The following is a 25,014-nucleotide window of genomic DNA, read 5'->3' as shown; positions in this document are numbered from 1 at the left end:
CATTTATTAACTTCCCTTCTTGCATGGATTATTTGAGAACAGCTTTCCTGGGCAAATGAACAGTTTTGTTATTATGGAGCATATTTATTTCAAGAATATTTGTGGGATATCCCCTGAAAACACCCATTTTCGGGGGTAACTACAAATATTAATGATCCTCAGATAATAACAAAGATCCCTCTCGATCTGCCCCCACTGACACATGCACAGGCCATTGGCCACGCATGCGCAGTTCGTGCCCTGGATCTGAACCATGAAGCAGGGTGGTAGCATAAGCTCTTCTTGGAGCCCTTGTCCTGGCAACAGAAATGTACTAAATTTGCATGAAAAATTGCATTTTCACTTCACACATTTTCAAAAATATCTTAAAACATCCACATGAAAATGTAGTTTGTGATTATCCTCAATGTAAGAAATACTAGACTGTTATATATATTCCAGTAATTGAATAAACCCTTTTTTTTTTAAAGCACTGAACAATGCACATAAATTAATATCAAGCAAGCTTTCATAGTCAGACCTATATTCCAAAGGATTTAGCTGCTTCTTACAGAACAAGTAGTTAATAATAAACCTGCTACAGTATTTCCACATTCTGCAAAGTAAGCATTGTGAATTGTCAGAAATGTAATATTTGAAATACGTTTTAATGGTACAGAATGGTATCGCTTAAGAATGTTTATTGAAATGCCTCATCTTGAAGATTCTTATTATAATCTTTTTTTTTTTTTAAATATGTAATTATGTATGTAAGTGTGTATATATAAATACATATTTGTATCTGTATACTAATTGAACCTTATTCCTGTCTCCCACAGAAATGCATTTTCTGCAGGCAAAGAGTTAAGAATTCTCATGGAGTTTGTATCCAGTGTTCATATGGACTGTGTCCCACATCTTTCCATGTGACCTGCGCTCATGCTGCAGGGGTAGTGATGGAGCCCGACGACTGGCCCTTTGTAGTATACATCACATGCTTCAGGCACATGATCAATCAAAACATGGTGAGATCTTATTTTCTGAGCACTTCTCATTACATTGATTTTACATCTTCTAGAGCATGGCCACAGCATTACTGAATGATGAGTTTTGTTTTTTGTGTTTCTAAATATGTCACTTTTGTTAGTTACCAAGTCATGTATGGAGGCAAGCTTTAGGCAGTTCCCTAGATCATAAGTTTTTTGAAGTTCCCACTATGAATACTTTAGCATGTTTAGTTGTAATGGAAGCCTTTGCCCTGAAGTTAGCCTTCAGCCAATGAATAGAATGAAAGAAGAGATTTGTGAAAAATGACAATAGCAATAATAATCACAAGGGAACAGCCGCTGTTTTTGGTTTCTGTTTTATTAGACTGCCTTTTTGTTTTCTTGGAGTTTAATCTGTGTTGTTTCAGGATTCTACTTCTTTTTTCAATTGTGGTAATACTTTGATCAAGAACAGCTGTTAGACCCCACACCTCTCTAAATGATACCATTACTATTTTATCTCCACTATTTAGCTGATTTTTATTTACAAAAATATGAAACTGTCTTGCAAATGTTGTTGTGCGCATCCTTTAGCGATAATCCATCTTTTGGATTTTCAGGTTAATATAACCATATGTACAAAGATTTCCACGCTGGAGGAGTTGAACAGTTTGAGTGGTCCTAGGTGCAGATTAGTCTAATTTTGTACTTTTGTGTGGAATTAATTAAATGAGATAGTGAAAGCAAATTTTAAAAATACATTTTATATTTTACATGTTGGCCCACAGCCTGTTCCTCCTCTCAAGTCAAAACAGTACTTGAGCTCTTTCTGGTCAGAGGCTCAAACCCAGTATTGTGTCTGTACTTTTAATGGAACGCATTATGCATGTTCCATTTGCCCTATACTCTTCTGGAATTTCAGAGAGTTCTCCTGGAGAAGTGGCCACCCTTCTTATCTATTGATCTGGGCAGGGTATGGGGGCTGGACAAGACAAATGTGTCTTTATGGCCTCATTCGAGGTGTCACTGGGTCTGGTGACACTCGGTATCCACTCCTGGATAACCACAGTGTGCCGGAGGCACTCCCAGCCGAAAAGTGCCTGGCCTTGCTAGGGATCCCGATAACATCACTCTGGGGGCAGGTCAGCATCACTGGAGATGCTGGGTTGCCCCCGGAGACAGGGCAGTCTGTACTGTTGGCTCCTGTTCTATGACAGGAGCAGGTGCTGCAGGAGAATGTGACTGCAGAGAAGACTGCATTTTGGTGTCACCTCCTCCGAGGGTGACACCCGGGTGCGTCCCGTACCCCCTGCACCCACCTCGTGACGCCACTGGGCCTCATTATGTTAATTGATTGCATTTGTCTGTATCTCTCTTATATGTACATATGTGGCCACCTTAGTTTCTTTCTTCCAATACTTTCTTATAAATGTTACAAGAAGGTATTGGTATGTTAATAATACACACTCCCCTGCTGCCTCCAAGTTTCAATTTTTTACTTATTTTTAAATCACTATGGTTCAACTTCACTACTCACTATAATGTAACCTTGCATGACCTTGTATTCTCTTGTGTGTTTAAAGAATACATTTTGTCAAATTTCCCATGTCCTCTACCTGAGCAAAATCCCCTGTACGTCAGCCTTACACTATCGTTTTTACACAACAAACATTCCGCAACTTGCAGAAATTAAGATTTAATGAGACACACAAGGTGGGGCCTGCACCGAAATGTTAACACATTACTACTGCAGTTGTCATAGTGAATGACCAGACCAGCACCACAGCCACTGCTAGACCAACGCCACAGACACAGCTCACAATGTTATGTATGTTATTTATCTGCACTCTCCTGTGACCGGTGCCCCTAGGTGGCTGCCTAATGGTAGCGCAGACCCTGGTTTCTCATCTGGTTTCCAGTATCAACTCTATTCTGATGATATGCAAATTCAACTGTCTACACTCTAGGACATTTCATCATCACTCCTATAACAGATATTTTGTCTGAAATCTCAGCTTCAATGTTTCATTGCCATTTTAAGCAGAACTAATACTGTATGTCCCCCACCTTTTACTGTTAGTGAACTTGAATTTCCATCACCATTAGTAACACTTTGATCATGCCTGCTTTCAGAGCCTGCTCTAACCAATTTGATGCCCTAGGCAATATTTTATCTGGTGCCCCCTAGCACTGCCACTAGTTCCGCCTCTGACCCAGCACCCTTCTCCCAGCACAGCACCCATCACCCAGCAGCACAGATCACAGCAACAGCCAGCAGCACCCATCACCCCTCGTTCATAGTAATCCTTATCCACAGAACTGTAACTAGACACTTTGGTGCCTTGTGCCAGCAAGAGCATTGGTGCCTCCACCCCCCCATATTTTAAATAGTGACAGCGCACTCCGCAAAAAAAGGTGCGTTGACACACAATAGTACCCTCAATTCAAATTATGCCACACAGTAGTGCAACCTTATTACCTCACAGGATAGTGCCCCTTATTCACATTACACGAGAAGTAGTGTCCCTTATTCATGTTACACATTACTACTGCAGTTGTCACTACAAGGTCACTATAAGGTAAAGGGGCACAACTACACAGTTGTGCCCCTTTACCTTATACATGTTACGCCTCACAGTAATGCCCCTTATTCACGTTACGTCACACAGTAGTGTCCATTATTCACAATACACCAAACTGTATTGTTCCGTATTCACATTGCACCATACCATATTGCTCCTTATTAATATTACACCACTCAGTAGTGCCCTTTATACACATTACGCCACACAGTAGTGCATCTTGTACATGTAATGCCACACAGTAGTAGCGCCCCTTATACACATAATGCCACACAGTAATGCCCCTTACACATTATGCCACACATAAGTAATGCCTTATATATGCCCCACATTAGTAATGCCCTTATACACATAATGCCACACAAATGAACCTTATACATTATGCCACACATTAGAAATGCCCTTATACACATAATGCCACATGGTAAAGCCCCTTAAACATTATGCCACACCTTATTACACCCCAACCCGTATCCCCTGCACAGCACTCACCTGGCCAATAAAACTGTGTCCTTGTCACCTCAGCCTGCCTGGACTCTACAGATATTGAAGCCGCCATGCTTGTGCTCCTCACTCTATGCTCAGCTTGGCACTGAGTGTGTCCCTGCAGACAGGCTCAGCCTGCTACACTCCGCAAAAGCCCACTGCCTCCACTGTTTCTGCTCCTGCTATCGTCAGTAGTATGAGCTGTTGACCAAGCAGACCTGAGCTGAGAACTCCTATCGTGGTAGGGCAACCAGAGCAGAGCCGCCAGCTCCATCCGCCCTTCCCGATGCTGCCAAGCTAAGCCGGCCCTAGGCTTGGAATGCATGCCTCTAGGCATTCGAAATGCCCTGGGCATTTGCCTATGCCTAGGGCTGGCTATGCCTGCTTTTTTGACTATGACTGCTACATCAAATCACATATCCGATCTGTGACCAAGTCCTGCCACTTTGACATATCTAATATCTCTTTCATGCACTACTTTTAGGCATATGATGCCACCAAGGACATGCACTTTTAGATTTACAGCTAGTAGACTGGCCTTACACTCCAGAATGACCCCACTGAAGTGTCTACTATGATTGCTACCATCAAGCTTAGTTATCTCATCTTATCATGCTCCTCTCTTCCAATCAATGCTCTAGCTCCCTCGAAGGATACAATTCTAAGTATTATCCTTAACTTATAAATTCCTAAATGCCTAATTCTTCCCCATCTGACATACTGTATGCCTATATTGCCCACCACCACTTGTGTTACCTTCTCACATTCATATTACAGGACGACTGCTCTGTAACTTTTTCTCTTTTTATCCATTTGTCTCCCAATTTTTTAACCCTTAAGTGGTCGCTGTAATCTAACCTTTTCATAGAATCTTACCCCGATTCCTCTAAGTCTACTAGCCTCTCGTAGAGTGACCTGCTTACCATACCTTGTGTTTCTTGTTAGATTTTTTGGAATGTCTGTTTATCACTTGAAATTGACTTTACAAATATTAGATAATTTGTTTAGTCATCATCTCTGCCACTTACAGAGTTTCTCTCTGTTTATTTTTCTTATTACTGTTATGACTTGTGTGTTTTTTTGTTTCTTGCATTTTTCAATAAAATGGCACATCACATTCTTGATTTAGGTCTGTTGAACAATACAGCATAACTACCATCTTCCAGATCAAAAGTGACATTTTTAAAGTTCTGTATGTACTTTATTTCTGACAGGAGGATTTTTTTCTCAGGTCTTAGAATAAATTAAAATAGTGTTCCTGTCAATATGTCATCTTGCACATATCTAGACTTATCATGATATGAAATAATAATTTTTTGCTACAGTTTGACTGAACCACTTCCCTTGCACATAAAATCTAGCAGAAGGCATATATTTTAAGGCTCTCCACTTGAAAAGGCCAACATGCCAAAACAGGTTACATGTGTTAATACTTTAGTATACTCAACACAGCTACCATGGAACTATGTTCTGTCTGACCCTTTATCCCTATGCTATGTATTTATAAATATATTTCAACTGTATATAACGCAATTTATAAGGTGTGTGTCTGCTACTTTATTTAATCTTAAAACAACCATTCATTGCTAGTTTTTAAATGTCATCAAGTGCCATTTGCCATTTCATCAAGTGAATTTGTGTAATCTGTCGTATGGATTAGGTGTACTTGTGTGGGGAGGGTCTACATATATGTCTTATGTTCCCCAGTGCATTTTGACAGTAGTTTAGATTTAGTATAGCAAATTCTCGCTGACACCTATAAGTACAAGTGTATTTTTGGTACTCTTGCCAATTCCCTATATATTAGATGATCTGCCCATCTAACCAAAAGTGTCTGGCTATCTCCCTGAAGCCATGTCAGAGAAGCGGTGACTGGAGCCATCATGGAGTAAACCCTGGGGAGAAGAATTTGTAGTGGCTACATATTTGTGCTGTAGAGCAGCGGACATTTTCTTGTAGCACACCATCTCATGGTAGGAATGGCTGCTGCTCTCCAGCACACAGATTTATGTATTACTTCTACTCCCCAATGTGAGAGAGACAAATATACCTAGAGGGAATTTCACACCCCCTCCCGCCATGTCCATAGGCCCCCATTGTAAAATTAGCTCCCGTTCCCCAGTGTCAAGTAAATAACTCAACAGCAACAGATCCCCAGTGGTATTACCCCACTAATGGTGATGCCCTGTGGCATAAACCCACCCACCAATCAGTGTCCATAGGCCCCCTGTATTAGGAATCCTCACCCATGTGTCACTATATACATGTAAAACTGCCTTCCCTTCCCCTGAGTAAATAAACTTTTTGGGGGCATCTCCCCTCCCCAGTGTCAAAAGAGCAGCCTCCATTACCCCCTCCCCGGGGTAATGCCCTTCCCCCATCGGCTTTGCCCCTCCCACCTAAAGCAGAATGCAGCAGAGCGTGTGTCAGGAGGGACTGATCATCAGCATTCTTTGGCATGATTTCGGCAGTGATGTCGGTGGTCACAGAAACCCGTTGTAAGGAGAAAACCCATTGTATTTGTGCAGAATGGATCTCCTCTAAAATCATTGGGGGGTGCAGCAGCAGACACTGTTGCATGGGATGCGATTGTGTCAGCCAAAGCCCAGCTGGTGGCGGTAACATCCCATGCAACCATGCCAGGTAAGTGGTTACATTTTTTTACAACTTGGAACTGAAGGCTAAAATTTGGGCTTTCATCTCCACTGCCCATGCATGTATCAGCTAGCTGGCTGTGCATGCACAGTTCTACTAAGACTGGCCTGGTTAACCCCTACCACACCAAGCCTGTTTCACCAAGGCAGCTGACTGTCCACCAGCTGGCTTATCATGATTTTATTGATAAATTGTAGCCAATGGGTGATTTTTCAGGTTTTTTTTTTTCATTTTTGCGATAAGTGGCAAATCAGCCTTAATTGAATAAACCCCTTAGACCTCATAAAACATTACACCAACTCTTGTGAACAAATACCTTGTCTTTAGTTACATTTAGTTTTACCTAATTAATGACTAATTTACTTTCTAATTTGTTCTGTGTTCCAGAGAAGCAAAACAACAGGGAAGAAACTAAGCATTGGGCAGACCGTCATTGCAAAACACAAAAATACAAGATATTACAGTTGCAAGGTTACAGAGATCACCTCTCAGACCTTCTATGAAGTAGAGTTTGATGATGGATCTGTCAGTAAGGATACATTCCCTGAAGATATTGTTGTAAGTGGTTAAAATCATTTGGTAAAAACTGTTAATGGTTTAAAAGTATACATCAAATGATAATTAGATCTAATACAACATGATACCCACTTTGCTTGTTGTGGCTTACGGTGTTAGATATGGACTTTTTATTTGTACCTTATTGTTTACTAATGTGACACAGATGTAGTTAGCGGAGTCACACTCACACAAACAGCCCACACTCCCACTGCAAACATTCATAGAAAAATATGTACTTTAGGTTTAATCTTCATGTTTCCTGAATTTGGAAATCGGTTCCAGGAGTCATGGTCTACTTTTGACAATGTGAATTAGCATTCTTCTAACTTTGGTTACAGGCCTCTTGTTTCATCTGGAACTTATTCAAACTGTTGGATCGTTGCCATTGGTTATCCACATGGGGGCTGTATTATAAAGTGATGTGCCCAGGACAAGTGGTAAATTGGCCTGTGTGTGGTTTACCTTAGGCTCAGTAGCACACATCCTGCATGATGATAAGCTGAATACTGGGCCTGATTCAGACTCGCGAGCGAGCGCTGAGCGCTCGCAAGTGGGTCGACGTTGGCCCAGTGCGCATGACTGATCCGGCCCCGTCTTGCGCATGCGCGAGACCCGGATAGCGACGGGCAAGCCGTCGCTATGGGTCTCGCTACAAAGGGGGCGTGCTGTCGATGGTGAGTGACAGCACGCCCCCTTTGGTGGGCGGGCCGGGGGCGTGGCTGCCCAGACGGAGGCGTTCCCATGGGAAGAGCCGGAAGCACTGCAGGGCTTGCGGCAATGAGACTCTACCACAAGGGTCTCGTCGCAAGCCCGATGGTTGCGATGGTCTTGACTGTCGCGTCTATCTTCCTGGCCGCTCGCTATAGCTGTGGGTGGTCTAAAAATTCAGAAGGACGGCCATGATTCAGAGCGAGCGCTCTGTCAGAACGTCCGGCTCTGAATCAGGGCCTGTGTTCTATGGGGATGTAGTTTATGCCCCGGCTGCACACCTCCACCACTTTGTTTATTAAAAACAAAAACAATAAAGATCAGTAATCATCAGCCCCGCTGTGTGTGCATTGTTGCTTTATAAACATTTACACCCAGCGGTTTATGTGTAAGTGAATAAATAAATATATGCATTTATTTCTAGAATAAAATGAAAACCATATCACTAATGCCAAACATAAATAACATCATGTTTGTTTTTCCAAATGAAATATTTGTTTAATCCATCTATGTTCACCACCTGGAAGACCATTTGAATCAAGTTCAATACAGTATAGAATATAAAAATCAACAATAGCATCATTTCCCAAGCTCCTGGGAAAGATACCTGTTTTATTTAACTCAGAAATCATGCCAGTCACATGCAGAGTGAAGGAAAGTGCTTTCAATAGAAAGACATAAAGTAAGGCTCTTGAAGCATATGATACTGACCAGGGGCGTATCTACCCATTGGCCAGGATGGCACTCGCCAGGGGCGCCAGCCAAAGGGGGGGCGCCGTCCGGCAGTGCCACCAGCAGCCAAGGGGTGGATCAGGCCGGAACTTGTGGCGGTGCAGCCACCGCTAGTCCCCCCGGGCCCCTGCAATAGTAGGGCAGACCGCAGTGACAGCGGTCTGCCCTACACAGTAACAAACACACAGCTGCCAGAAGTGGCTGTGTGTTTGTTATAGCAGCCAGCCAATGAGAGTCAGACAGACTCTAATTGGCTGCTGTGGCCACGGAGGGAGCCGGCTGGAGCTCAATCATGAGATCCGGCTTCCGGCTCCCCCCGCAGCAAGTGATGGGAGAGACATCATGACATCTCTCCCATACTGCAGAGTGGGCCAGGAGGCGCGGACAGCGGCGGTCGTCGGCAGGAGCCGGGATCAGGTAAGTTGTGTTTTTTTTGTTTGTTTGTTTCTGTATGTGTTTTTTCTGGCACTGCAGAGGGAAGGAGGGGGGGTGGCCACTACTTGGGGCACTGTAAAGGGGGTGGCTGCTACTGGGGTCACTGTAAAGGGGGTGGCTGCTACTGGGGGCACTGGAAAGGGTGTGGCTGCTACTGCTGCTACTGGGGTCACTGTAAAGGGGGTGGCCACTACTGGGGGCGCTGTAAAGGGGGTGCCGCTACTGGGGGCAATGCAGCATAGGGGGGATTACTACTGGGGGCAATGCATAGGGAGACTACTACTGGGGGCAATGTATAGGGGGGATTACTACTGGGGTCTGCATAGGGGGGACTTCTACTGGGGGCACTGTATGGGGAGGGTCGCCGCTACTGGGGGCAATGCATAGGGGGGAATACTACTGGGGGCACTGCTTGAAATTATGGGAGGAGGGGGGCGCCAGTCCATTACATTGCCAGGGGCGCTCGGATCCCTAGATACACCCCTGATACTGACATGCATTTTACATCATTATCCAGGCTGCAAACACAATTACTGAGTTGAATGGATTGATTACACTGCAACTAAAAGTTGGCTAGATGCATCTCTCAAAGGGCTCTGTTCATCATGTTAATTATCGGGCTCCGAACGGACCCCGATAATTAACATATCTGGTAGCGAGCGCCGAAGCAATTCATCATTGCTCCGACGCGGAGACAGCACCTGCGTGACCTCATGGCCGGCAACAGAAATCTTGGGGCCCGGTACACTGATGTCTCTGGGGCCCACATTTCCTCACCACCACCCCCCAGCCCATCACCCACACATTCCTACCTTGCATGTGTGATATATGATGCATGATAATGTTATTTGAAGGATATGCCAGCCTTTAAATAAAGTAAAAATACATTATTACTTATCACAGTGTCTCTGTCACTGATAATGCAGGCTGTAGTTCTTGTCTGACGTCTCTTCCAAACTCGTCTTGTTGACAGTGATGTGGACGACTCAGTGGTGGAAGAGTGTCTGTAGCCAGCCATCCTCATTCCTCCGCACCTAATCACCTTTGTCAGCCATCAGCCTCCCATCACCATCCTCAGCCCCCATCACCTTCCTAAGCCCCCATCAAACCTCCTCAATTGCCTTCCTTAGCCCTAATCCCCTCACCACTGCAGCTTGTCGAGTCAGCTCCTCCTTCAGTGAAAATTGCAGGTGGCTGTACCGGATGCTTTCTGTATACATATAAAGTTCTGATGGACATACCCCTTGCTGCCACTAGACACGCCCTTGCCTGGAGCAACACATGTGCCTTTGGCAGAACAGGATGCACCTGCTTCATGATGTTTAGATGCTCCTTTTTTTTTTCAAAAGTAGGTACAGTATTTACTGTATGGCTACACTGTTTTTCTTAGTGGTGGTTCACAGTTCACACAGGGCCAGTTACAAGTGTTTGTGAAGTATTCACTGCAAAAGCAGTTTGTACATACTTTCTAAATCTAACCATCAAATTGACTTCTGCTCTCTAAGACAATGTTCCTGTTAGGGTTTTTTTTTATTCTGTATGATGTAGTAGTTTTGTGGATCTAGTTTAGCTGGGTTTATTTGTGTTCTGTTCCTGTGACAGCGGAATTTATTTTGTGAGACACAGATTTCTAATAAACTCTCAGTGTAAACAAGTACTTATATATAAACCCAACCGGTGTCTATACAACTATTGTGGTCTTACAGGGCCTGCTTTCCCTCCTGTAGTTCCACAACACCTGAAGCGCCACAGTTAGGGTGATCCTGCGCATGTTACTGTAAAGGAGGGTATCCACTAGTGTGCTGGTCTCTACAAGGTATGATCACAATTACAGGGAAACTCTACACAAATACTGTAGGGGCTCATTTAGAGTTGCATGCAATTCTGTTTTGTAGATGAATCGTGCTATATATTGCACTGCTCATGCATCTAAGCTGAACATACGCAACTTTGCGCAACTACTGTTAAGTTAGAGCAATAAATAGTGGGGGTCAGCGCTACACCTGATGAATATTAAACCAAGGGGAATCAAATGATTTATGTTATAGCTCTATTTATTAGAATACACATATAAAGGGTCACAGTGCCCCTGTAAAACAATAGGAGGAAAAGGGGTGAGTGCGTGGAAATGGGGATGCCTATTAAAGTATATATGCCAAGATTGATTAAAGAAAACACCTTATAACATGAAATATAATTGTGTTTAATTGTAACTTATTAAAAATATTCCAGAATGTATATAGTGCCACAATTTTTTAACATTCAAGTGTTTTTCTACAGTGAGAAAAACAATCTATGTATGTAACTTAGTAATAAGTTATTATAGTGCTCTTCCTCAAGTTTGCTATAGTTTGTGTGCTGCTGCCTATGGGCCTGATTCAGGTTAGTATGTAAACCCCAGTGGTTTACATACTAATGCAGTGGTGGGTGAACTGCCCATGCGCAGGATCTGTTCTGCACATGTGCAGAACGAGTCCTGCGATCATGCTTGCAGTGCATGACAGCCGCAGTCTGATTGACAGGCTATGGCCATTTGGAGCCGGGAAGGGGGTAGCGCTGGCCTGTGTTCCCGTAAATGAGGATTGTTGCCCCCATTTTCTGGGATTGCTGAGGCCAGGCTCTGCATCGGGAGACACAGATTTCCTGGCCTCGGCAACACAGGTAAGACAGCCGTTCTCCGTAGCCTTTGGCTTTCTCAGATGGCCAGAAGCTGCAACCATTGTGACCAATGGTTGCGATGGTGATCCTATGTTGCCTATTCAGGCGCAGCCCTTGGATCTGCGATGCTGTCAGGAGGCACCTATTTCCTTCAAACGCCTCCCGCAGCGTTAGAATATTTTCACAGAGCAGATTTGTCCAAAGACGCAGCTGCTGTTTGTTCTGTTCTATGTCCACATCTGAATCGGGCCCTATGTTCAGATTTCCCACACGCAGCAACTTGTGGAATTATTCTCCTTTGATCTGTGATGATTGGCAGCATAGGGAAATTTTCTTTATCTTATGCTGCATGCTCTAGCTTTTTCTTCTTTTTCAGTAGGTGGTGGGACATAGATAAATGTACTATACTAATGCATTTCCTGCATAAAACAAAACATGGATTGTATGTAAAAGAACATTCTGTATGACCCTAGTAATCAGGGCTGTCTCAAGACATGTGGGGGCCCCAAGCAATAAAATGACCGTAACACTGACCACCTACAACACTATGGGACATCATAAGAAAACATTGGCAGTACCGATGCTTTTAACATTGAATACAAAACATCATTTGGATGTAAAAATGGGTTCTCTAGAACCGATGTTTACCAGTGTTTTTTTTTTATTTATTTTTAAGCAAACTGTATTTAAACATTTAATAGACTAATAAACTTTCAAAATAAGCTTATACTATCGCTGTCTTCATGGAGGCAAACAGTATATGTGTGTGTGTATGTATATATATATATATATGTGTTTCCCACCACGGCCCTATCTGTGTGGAGTTTGTATATTCTCCCTGTGCTTGCGTGGGTTTCCTCCGGGTACTCCGGTTTCCTCCCACACTCCAAAAATATACTGGTAGGTTAATTGGCTCCAAAACCTAAAAAAAAATTAACCCTAGTGTGTATGTGTGTGAGCATGTGATAGGGAACATAGATTGTAAGCTCCACTGGGGCAGGGACTGATGTGAAAGGCCAACTATTCTCTGTAAAGCGCTGCGGAATATGTGTGCGCTATATAAATAACTGGTAATAATAATAATAATATATATATATATATAGTAGAAAAAAAGGGGGGGGTAGCACTCACCAGTCTTCTTAAAAACATCTCTTTATTGCATCTCAGTAAAAATGTTACACCATTTCAAAACCCGTTGTTTCGGTCCTGTGCATGGGCCTTTGTCAAGGTACATGCACAGGACCGAAACGTCGGATTTTGAAATGGTGTAACATTTTTACTGAGATGCAATAAAGAGATGTTTTTAAGAAGACTGGTGAGTGCTACCCTCCCCCCTTTTTTTCTACTTTTGCATGAAGAGGATTATTGTGATCCCATATGGGTGTGCCACCCCAGCAATTTATTATTGAAGACGAGAGTGTGGACCTATTTGGACTATATATATATATATATATATATATATATATATATATATAATACACATATACAAAGCAGCACTAGAGGGTGTTTGTTTTCAAGGTGGCCTTTTAAATTAGATGTGTTTGCCCATGTTTTTATTTTCTTGCTGCAGTATCTGCAAATAGCTGTTTTGGGCTCATTATCTTTCCTATCAAAGTGTTTCCACAAATGACTTTTGGGTGGTGCCATGTTAAATTTATTGTCAGTACTCACTACTAGTGACATACAGTATTGCAGAAGTGCTGTGTGTTACTGCTGGCAGGGCACTACTAGTGACAGACAGTATTACAGAGAAGTGCTGTGTGTTACTACTGGCAGGGCACAACTAGTGACAGACAGTATTACAGAGAAGTGCTGTGTGTTACTGCTGGCAGGGCACTACTAGTGACAGACAATATTGCAGAAGTGTTGTGTGTTACTACTGGCAGGGCACTGGCATTGTAGCTGGCTGATCCTGTTGTTGGTGCTAGTGGTACAGTACCTTAATGTCCTTGACCTCCACAAACAAGACACAGACAGACTTCCTTCTCACTCTCTTCTCTTTCTCAATTTCTTGTCCATATTTCCAGACTTCACTCTATCAGAGGATCCTCTTTTTTTTTTTTTTCTCTCTGTCTCTTCTCCATCCTCAGCATAAATCTCTGTCTATAGCATGACAAACACACTCTGAGCCATATTCAATTAGAGGCGAAGTTTTCGACTGTTCGCTTCATTCGCCTGTTTCGGAGGCAAATTTATTCCGTGCTCGTCCCCGCTTTTCGCCTAATTCAATTGCAAAACAGGTGAACACGGAAATAGGCGAATACGGAACAGGTGAAAAGTACTGAAAGAATTGGGGAAATCAGTCTGTACCCCAGAAAAAGATGCTCTAACATAGGGAATCATATAGATGTGTACTAATATCCCTAATAAAACTATTTTGCGTACTTAAGTTGTGTAAATTGCTTGCTATTAGCATTTTTGTAAAAGTGGTGAAGAATGGCATAAAGCTGTATTTTTTGGTGAAAATAAGTAGTCCTGTCAAATTTGGGGTGCTAGCATGTTTTTCTGTCTCTAAAGTGAACTTTTAAAAACCGTGAAAAATCCACCTGCTGCATGCACCTGCAATCCCCAAAACACCTGACCCATACTTGTGGACCCCCAAGAAGTCTTTTTCGCTACTTTTAATGTTTATCCCCCCACTTTTTAAATTTACACCCCAAAAATGACATGTCTTTTTTGGGGTGTTCTTAGGTTTTAGTTTCTGTTTTTTTTGCGTATTTGTCCTTTGGGGGGCTGTCCCAAGGGGTCTGAGTTGTTTTCCCACGTTTGCACCCCAAAATAAAGATTTTGCATTTCTTTTCACCAGATCATGATTGGAGAATCATTTTTGGAGAATTGTTTCCACTTAGGCGAAATTGTCCTGGAATTGAATTTGGCAAGTTTTTTTTAGGCAAATTTTCACAAAAAAACAGGCGAATATGGCTTTTCACCTCTAATTGAATTCCCCTCTCTGTCTCATCTCTCTCTCTCACACTCTCACTCTCTCTCTCTCTCCCCCAATGATGTCACGCCAGACACTGACGCACCGCTAGGTCTGTCCTATGCACATGCAGTGAGTGCCTGACAGTGACACTGTGAGACTGACAGCTCAGTTACCAATAGCTGCAGCAGCCAGACACCACAGCAGCCAACCAGGGCTCACTGAGAGCAGCACCAGTGACAGTGAGCCAGGGTGGGGCTGTCCTATGTGCTGCTGCTAATTGGCTGACCAGAGTGTCTGTCTTTCACAGTTTAATTCTGTCAACCACCACCCCCAGCAGCAACATCATGCATGCAGTAGCACAATCGGTGTGTTTTGTACTCTCTTCTTAAGTTGTAATTTAATATACAACAAGGAGAGAGCCAGCTGGTAGCCCAAAGCAGTGAAAGCACAACAGTGTTACCAAAAAAAAAAAAAAAACATTGGAAAAGCAGGGAAAAACATCGGGGGAGAAATCTTGCGATGGTAATGAAACATTGAATCAAAAACATTGCAAGGTTAAATATCGAAACCATCTGACCGATGTTTCCGATGAAACATCAAATTATACCCTTCCCTACTATGCACCTGCATGATAGGACACATGACGCATACACTGGGGGGCAGAGCGGCCAGCAGGGAGGGTGGTCTCTGGGCAGCCAGCCGTTGTCATTGCAATGAGCAGGGTGAGGGCAGAGTGTGCACTCACACAGAAGAGGGCCAGGAACTGGGCATTGATGCGTTACCTGTCCAGACCCCGGGAAGCCGTGACTGGTGAGTATCCTGCCCTCGGTCACTATCTTCGTCCTGCCGGAGCTGCTGTCTGTGGCTGTTCACTGAGGAGCAGCATGGGCTGGAAGCAGGGAGCCAGCAGAGCGCCGAGCCCATCCACCCCGGCAGAGGGAAACAGACACCGGACTGGAAGGTGAGTAAGGGGGATTGCTTTGCAGTTGTAGTAGAGTGAGAATCAGAATTTCTGACGGGAGCCAGCCTTGCCAGGGAAGTGGCAGGGTAGGGGCAATGTATGAATGTGTGGGGGCCCCTGGACGGTCGCCCTGTCCACACCCCCATAATCCAGCCCTGCTAGTAATGGAATAAAAAATTCCCCTGGTTTTACACCATATAAGTTAAATGCATAAAACTTTTGTGTTTTATAAAAATCAATGATTGCCTGGTACGAAACTACATGATAAATTGGGTACAATTACATCATCTTATTTTACATATTACATTTAATCAAGCAGAAAATGTAGAACCATTTGGATGTATTGTTTTCCCGCTGCTGAAACTTGGTGCTTGATTAAAAGGAAGCATGTCTGACAATCTACTTTGTACATTCACCCTTCAGGCAGATAAGGGCTGAAACAGGTACTGCAGTAAAGCATACATTGTTCACTTGACAGATTCTTTACAGCGTGCTGTGTTCTATAAGTCATTTTCTCAACTAAATGCTTAAATTTTGTTGCAATGACAATGAACTAAACTTTTTTGGGGACAAAATAATTGTTTTCCTTTTATAGCTTTTTATTTTTTTTAAAGAATAGTAAGCAATTAGATGACGCAAAAGAATGCGTGGACTACACTGTTCTTTTGAGTTCATTGTTAACCAGTTTAGTCTACAGGTCTGAGGCTATATTGTCAATAAGGAAGCCATGCTAAAGTAATAGAAAATAAAATTATACAAAGTAATAAAGTATGTGAGTGAACACCTTTACCATATTTTTAGCTTTTGTTAGTTGTTAGTTTGTACTGGAAAAACTTATAAAGAAGAACTGTTTAAAACAAAATGTATAAAATTATTGTGTTCCTACCTAAGCATAATGATACCATGTTACTTTTGCAAAATCACTACAACCAGAACAAAATGCAAACATTAAGTGGAAACACTGATTTTCATGTTTCCAACCTGTTGCCTATTATACACAGGGGTTTAAGGGAAACTTCTTACCACAATTGAGACATATGCTGCCAATATTTTTGTTTGCAGAGTAAGGAGAATTGAATGGTTTAAAAGATATATTTATATGATAGTGTGCAGAATTATGCCCAAATACAAATATTAACAGCATTTTAGGCCCTGGGCAAAGCAATGCACTGGGGCCCCTACCCATCAATTCACGGGAATACAAATGTAAATGGTCATTAAAATGAAGTCTTTACATTTATTGGTACTTTAAAAAAATTAATGTTTAAAAATAAAAAAATTATGTTAAGCGAGGAGTACGGATTCCACATTGCTCTTCTCTTCTCCAGCTCGCAGTGCAGGTTAAAGTATGGGGACTTCCTGAGAGAGGGGGGGTCCAGGGGATCATGCCCCCTGTACACCCAGTCCCTAAATGTCACTGTGGCTGCAGGCTGGGAGGAAGGTAGGCAACGCTGTCTGGTCGCTCTGATTGTGTGTAATTTACTAGCGGCAGGGGAGCATTTTTCTTTGCCTGTATCTCAGCTGGCTGAATTATGCACAGAGAGAGTGGACGCACACTCCATGTAAATGTCACTGCTTGAAGGCCCCTAGAATCGTGGGGCCCTGGGCAGGTGCCCAGTGTGCCCATATGTTAAGATGACCCTGCAATAAGAGATTAAGATATGCACATATAAGATGTATTCAAATTTGCTATATACTTAATATTATAAGCAATTTTATGAAACTACTGTAGTTAAACAACTGTTATCACAATCTCTTTATTTTCATTGGATATTGTAAGGTTTTGTATTTGAAATTGCCCTTATTTGATAGTGGTATCTTATTAAAAAAGAATTGTCACTACTGCTTGCTTAACGATTTGCTTACAAGTGCACTTTATAAGCCATGGGTCTATTTGGGTTGGGGATGGGTTGGGTTGGGGATGCTGCCGCTTGGGATCCCGGTTGTTAGAATCGTGAAGCTGCCATCCCGCCAGGGTTAGGATACCGACACCTGTAGGTCAATTACCTAACCCTCCCCCTCTCCCTACCCATAGCCTTAACTCCCCTGCGCCTAAACCTTAACTTCCTCCTGGTGCCTAAACCTAACCTCCCCCTCCCCACACCCTAATTTTAACCCTCCCCCCTTAATCCCGCTACTTACCTTTATAGGGATGCCGGTGCCGAAATTCTGACACTTGATGGGATATCGGCACCAGCATACTGAGTGCAGGAATCCCAGCGGGTTGGTATTATGACCGCATCCCCTCTGTTTTATGTGTAACACACCGATTTCCTATAATGTACACAGAAGGCATACTAGATTAAGTTTAGCTTTAATATGTGTGTAATTATTTTATTTTTGTACTTATTGTTTTTAAACACAACAAAAAACAATCTTTTTTTTTTTTTTCTTTTGATGAGTTTAACCTTGAATTCTGTTTAAATGCATGTTCAGTGACTAAAAGTATGTGAATATTTAATAGATATACAAAAACTTAATTTTAAGCTTAGTGAGTTTTGAACATATTTGCAGTGCAGATGGTGTAGTGCTCTAATTGTTACTTAATTGTAGATGACAATCAGAATTTAGAGACTGCAGGTTAAAATCTTCAATAGTAATGTTTAGGACATATGTTTGTTTTTATATGTTACAAACTAAACCTTTTGTTTGATTTCTCAAATGCCAACCAAAAGCCATTTTTAACATGGCTGAAACTATCAAACATATAATGGGGTTGGGTACAGGATGCCGGTGGTCATAATCCCGACGTTGGCATCCCGGCAGGGTTAGGATACCGACACTTGTCGGTAAATATCCTAACCCTACCCTTAAACCTAACCCTCCCTCCCTGCCAGGGCCGGGAGGGACGGAGTTGAACAACAGGCCGATGGTGAGGAACAGGAAGCAAAAGTGAGAACAGGGTAGGTGTGGATGCGGGCCCAGGAGGGAGGAACACCGGCCCCTGCGTGTCACAGTGTGACTTGGGGGAAGAAAGGAAGGGTGGCGGTGGGAGGAGCTTCTGCTGGTCTGTTGCTGCAGCTTCTTGTCTACAGCAGCACACAGTGTCGTTTAAAAGGTATTAATAGGTGACCATGTTGCTGATCCACTTTTTTTTCTTTCCCTGAATCCTTAGGGCCCCCCTGACCCATGGGGCCCGGTACTGGTGTCCCCTTAGTCCCCCCCTGTTGACGGGCCTGCTCCTTGCAGCCTAAACCTAACCTCCCCACTGCAGCCTAAACCTTACCCTCCCTAATTGCCAACAGTACATGGTTTTTAGGGACATCACAATTTTAATTTCCCTGTTTAATGTCCTTGTTTTTCAGTATTGACAAACTACAAAATAAATTTACTCTTTGTGCACATTTGTTATCCATTTATAGATTTTTCTAGTGAATATTTAATAAAAAGGTGCATTTCATTAAAAGTCTATAAAGTATAATAATATCACATTCAGTAGACCTGTCTTGATGGAGAAGGTATTGCACCAATGTCTACCATGCTTTACCTGCCTGGATCCACTGGCTCAGCGATAAAGTGTTTGTGGAAAATATTTTTAAATTATTGCAACTGTGCACTGGCACCAGGAGCTGACCAGCTTAAAACTGGAAGGTGGGACGCATATGTCAGTGCTCGGAGCTAGGCCCCCCATAAACTAACACCCGCTGTGGAAACAACCTTAAACAGGGGATGGGAGGTTACAGTTCAGAGAGAGAAAGGGAGATGGGGGGACAGTTATAAAAGAAACAAGCAGGTTGGGGAGAGGGGGGGTTTTGTATGACTGAGATGGCATTTTGTATCACTGGTGGCATGAGGCTGGAGAGAGACAGGTTGAATGGTTTATGATGCTAAATAGACATAGGGGGGGACTTGAGGCTGTTGAGAACATTGAGGGTTGGGGCTATAAAGACACATAGGGGATGAAGCTATATAGCGGACCAGTGAATGATGCATCAAAAATATAATTTACAAATAATAATAATATCCTAAGTGGCACTGTTTACCTAGTGTTTATTTTATTTATTTGTTTTTTCTCAATTTGATAAATGGGTAATTCTCTATGTGACATGGGACATTTACATACATTCAAGTACATAAAGTCCTTGAAGTTAGGACAAAATCATGTTTGTGTCACTTAAATGTGTGACTGCCCCAGCAGAATTAGGATCGTTGGCAGACTTCTTTGCTCTCTCCTACTTATCATTGCAGCATCCGCTACCTGTTGCTGCTTGTGTATTAAGCTAAGTTGCTGCTTTTCTGTAATGTTGGGCCCTGTTTTGGAAAAGGGATTGGGATATTAAATACGGAAATGAATATGAGTAAATGACTATGATCATTCTAGCAGGACATAGAATAATCGTTATTACAGTATCCCCTTGTGTGGCCCTTATAAAGGTTGGATGGCTGCCCAATGTACAAACTGTATCAGGTTGGCTATAACTGCCCTAGTGGATGGTCCTACAATAAACCAGGCAAATACTGTATATTGTACTAGTGCTTTTCTCTGGCTTCAACATGGCACATACTGTACAATACTGTTCTCTATTCATTCAACTGGTGCATATGCTGTCAAACTGCAAAAAAAAAAAAATATTTTCGCTTATGAAGCTTTTTATGCTGTATAATTTGGCCCCTCAGTATTTTATGGTACTCAGGGCCTGATTCAGAGAAGCATGCAATTCGTGACACAATGCCGATGTTCATGTAGATGAGCGATTTTTTCAACCACGCATATGTGAAAACTTGCATGGCGCAGGCTTTACACAGAGGCACTGTTGCGATCGAGATGGATGGCACACACAAGTGGTTTGTTTATTGGGCATCTTATGGGAGTGTTGCGGGCATGTCAATGCAAGCAGGTACGTTTACAGATCCAAGCATAGAGGACCATGGTCAGTCGCAGAAGCTGCACATGCCATAGGGCTGGTGCAGGCTTCTATGCTATAACTGATGGTGACATCTAAGGATGCGCCAATCAATATTACTGTGTGTATGGATGCTGAAAGTGGGTGTCTCAGTCCTTGCACATTCACCTGTACGAATGTACAGCAGGGAAAGAGTATGTAGCTGCATTTGCATAATGTCGCAGAGTATGTAGCTGTATTTGCTGCTGTGTGCATGTCCACCTCCTGAATTAGACCCTGTGTCTGATTCTCAAAGAGATGTCATATTTATATTTTCCATAGAAAACAAATTAGAAAGTTTAGTTTATACAAACACTTTTTACTACATATGGGCAGCTTTCAAATGAGATCTCCAATGGGTCAGAGGAGCATGTGATAGGCTCCTCCAATCAGTATGTACAGTACTTCTCTGACCCCTCTGCTGAGTCTCATGGGATTTACTCTGTAATACAGTACCCCGGTCCTCTGCACATAGCTGCCAGGCCCTATTCACCTGCCTGCCACCTGCAGTGGCTGCTGGGTTACTCAAAACAACCTTGATGACTGCTGGAAAGCAGCTGTACAGTAGCCTGTGCCCTGCTTTAGCGAATGGCGCAGTCATCGTAGACCCCTCCCTCCTGCGATAGAAAGCATGGCTATGAATCAGTGGGGCTTACCGAGGGTTTCCCTGGCAGCCCAGTGTGACCCTGCCTGAGACTGACAAGAAACAGCCAACAAACCTGTTCGAGCTAAGCCCTCAAGTTAGGGGTGTATTTTCTTTCAGCCTGACATGGGTGTATATTTACTTTGTCCATGGGATTTTAAAACAGCAATAATTGTGAATGCAAAACCATTGCATTTACCATTTTTGCCATTTGAAAATCTGCAACTTAATAAATATATTATTAAATATACCCCACCATTTCACAGGAAGTGCGCTGCATGTGACCTAAATTGTTGTTTTTGTTTTTTTTAAAAAAAAAAGGAAGAAATTTGTACTCTTCTTTCTTTTCTGATGGTACTCAATGATACACAATACCAGCAGCATTTTTTCAATATATTGTTTGATTCTAAGAAACTACAGATGTGTCCACATACATCTAGCTTCCTTGCCCGTTAAACAGCCATTCTAGTCGCGTCATGCCGTGGAGTGACTCTGTAACACCAAGCGTCTTTTTGTGTTGATAAAAATTATATGCGGCATGACTATATTCTGTGTGTGACTACGGGTGTGTATCTGCATGCAAAAGCTATTTTACAGTGTCACAGCCACTGACACTGTAACGTAGCATTTCACATATGGGTGTATCTGCATGCAAAACACTATGTGAGGGTCACAGCCACTGACACTGTAACATAGCATTTCGCATGCAGATTAACTTTCAGTTGCACACATAATATAGGCATACAGATGTGTCCTCATACATCTAGCCTGCTTGCACGTTAAACAGCCCTTCTAATCGCGCCATGCAGTGGTGTGCCTCGGTAGCGCAGAGCATCTTTCCTGCGACCTTTTACCTTCAAATGCGCCTTATTCACACAGTGATGTGCATAGATAGCACAAGCAACTTCTGATTAAAATGATATGCAGCATGCTTATGTTCTCTGTGCGTCTGCGGGTTTATTTGCATGCGAAACACTGTGTTACAGTTTTACAGCCGCTGACACTGTAATGTAGCATTTCACATGCAGGTACACCCACAGGTGCACAGAGAATATAGGCATGCTGCATATCATTTGACCATATCATTTATTATGTTGGTATCATTTAATTGATACCAACATAATACAGATGTGTCCACACACATCTATCCTCCATGCGCTACAAGTCGCGCCACACAATGCAGGAGCTCTGTGTGCCTCGGTAGCGCAGAGCGTCTTTCATGCGATTTTTTACATTCAAATGCATCTTATTCACACAGTGATGTGAATATATAGCACAAGCATCTTCTGCTGATTAAAATGATATGCAGCATGCCTATATTCTCTGTGCACCTGTGGGTGTACCTGCATGTGAAATGCTACATTACAGTGTCAGCGGCTGTAAAACTGTAACACAGTGTTTCGCATGCAAATAAACCCGCAGACGCACAGAGAACATAAGCATGCTGCATATCATTTTAATCAGCAGAAGATGCTTGTGCTATATATTCACATCACTGTGTGAATAAGATGCATTTGAATGTAAAAAATCGCATGAAAGACGCTCTGCGCTACCGAGGCACACAGAGCTCCTGCATTGTGTGGCGCGACTTGTAGCGCATGGAGGATAGATGTGTGTGGACACATCTGTATTATGTTGGTATCAATTTGCTGTCTCACCGTAGCAGCAGTAACTCCCAATCACGGTCCATCTTGCATATACAACCAACATGTTTCGTCTATAATGACTTCCTCAGGGGTGTGTTTTACAAAAGAAAAATGGGTTTTTTACTAAAATATTCATTAAAACAATATCAATAATAAAAAAAAATGTTAAGTGATGGAGGTCTTCATGACACTGTGTTTCCTTTCCTTAATCCTAGTTTATTTAAATAGGTAAGGGAAGCATACTTCTTTAAAATATATCATCCTTATTAAAATGAAAACTACACCAAAGTACGTATATATGCCTCAATGTCTGTAATTGAATATTATCTTCACCCATAGTTGGCTTTTCATAATAGGATTGCCATCTTAGAATACTGTAACTACATGTTTTCGTTGGCTATATCCCGAAACACTATATATACAATAGCAAACAACATATTATCTTTTAACGTACACACACAACAACAATTTCACGCACACACATTAACAATCACACATATACATATATATAAAATAGTTTTATAGTTCAACAGCATAAATGGCAATGGTCAACTTAGAGGATTCAATGCCCAATCACTACCTACTTTGCGTGTCAATGATAATCCATGCATGTGTTCTCTACCTTCCACAGAATGTGAGTGACTGTGCTACTCAATGTTCTTTAAAAAAATTGTTAAAAAGGAGGTGAGTCTTATGATTTATGTACCAGTGGCAAACACAGGATTTTTAAGGGGGGGTTTCCAAACACACACACGTTATACATATATATATATATATATATATATATATATATATATATATATATCCCCAAACAGTCCTTAATAAGAACCAGGCGGCACTCCAATGCACAGTGTAAAAAATGTATTCAATAGACAATCAGAGACATACTTATCGACGTTTCAAAGTCCGGAGACTTTTTCTTCAGGATATGTCACATTGAATGAAACAAACAAACAAGTGCCAGTGTCCTACCTTAAATACATGATTAAGGCGCCAAAGTCTCACTCCGGTCAGCGCCGTGTCACGGATGAGGGGTGCGAGGTCCACGTGTCTCCAACCGGAAGTGACATACCCGATGACCTAGTGGTTGCCAAGCAACCGCTAATGTCACTACTCACCAGAAAGCAGGAACAACTATGACCTGCGCCCGGGACCGGAAGTGATGTAAATGTGCTGGCATTCTGTTGCCTAGCAGCCCACAGTGTCCAAGCTCACCACTCTTCCCCATGACACAGCGCCTAGCAGAGAAAGACAACACAATGTGTTAATTATAAGACCACGAATCACGTGGTATACAGTGATATACAGTGTATAAAAATTAAAAACGAACTGTGAATTACTCAAATGTTTAATATAACAATCACATATATAAAGGTATTTATTTAATTTTAATATTAGCACTAATATTGCCCGATCTCCTAAAAACATTATTATAGGGATCTTCTATCAACATTGTTATAAAAGATTTTTTTTTACTTATAAGAAAAATTGTTAATACAACCATCCTCAGCCTAAACACATAAAAGACATTATTAAGTACAGAAAAGCTACCACCCCTATATATTCTTTTTTCAGTTTAAAAAAATATATTCAAAGCTATCGTCTCATTAAGTCCCCTTGGCGTAACCGTATCCAATCTATGGATCCATCGAGACTCACATTGACTCAATTTTTTACCTCGATCCCCACCCCTGACACCCTTAGGGACATGGTCTATTATTTTATATTTCAGGGTAGCTAATGTATGATGTGCATTTTTGAAATGGCGTGCGACGGGTTGTTCATTGTCGCGCCCTTCAAGGGCTGCTCTAATTGCAGAACGATGGAGTGCCATACGTTCCCTGAAAGTACGTGTGGTTTGCCCTACATAATAGAGCCCACAGGGACATATAATGATGTATATTACATATTGAGATTGACAACTCAAAACATGTTTGATATCATATTTACGACCTGTATGCGGGTGTTTAAAATAAGTCCCTGCCTCCAAATATCTGCAAGTAATACATGAAGCACACCTATAGTACCCAGGTTTTTTTGTTTGAAATAAAAATGTTGTAGTCGGCTTCTTGGGTATAGATTCAATTCTGGATTTCACCAAAATGTCTCTAAGGTTACGCCCACGTCTATAACAGGGCATGATGTTTTTATTTTTAAATACAGCTAAGTCACGATCCCC

The 25,014-nt window shown here is 42.2% G+C and overlaps 1 protein-coding gene across 1 annotated transcript in view; it reads left to right on the top strand.

Moving 5' to 3' along the window:
* LOC148523863 (lysine-specific demethylase 4C-like) overlaps window positions 1-25,014 on the top strand; it is a 378,114-nt gene that overhangs the window by 325,561 nt on the left and 27,539 nt on the right. Inside the window, exons 12-13 of the mRNA XM_088472582.1 lie at window positions 819-1,004; window positions 7,076-7,246. Coding sequence (XP_088328708.1) covers window positions 819-1,004; window positions 7,076-7,246 — 357 coding nt within the window. The remainder of the gene's footprint in view (window positions 1-818; window positions 1,005-7,075; window positions 7,247-25,014) is intronic.

This window comes from Taudactylus pleione, unplaced genomic scaffold (genome assembly GCF_031769625.1).
Source record: "Taudactylus pleione unplaced genomic scaffold, aTauple2 ptg000127l, whole genome shotgun sequence".
Classification (NCBI taxonomy): Eukaryota; Metazoa; Chordata; class Amphibia; order Anura; family Myobatrachidae; genus Taudactylus; species Taudactylus pleione.
The sequence above is the reverse complement of the archived record's forward strand: the minus strand, read 5'-3'. Positions and strand labels throughout refer to the sequence as shown.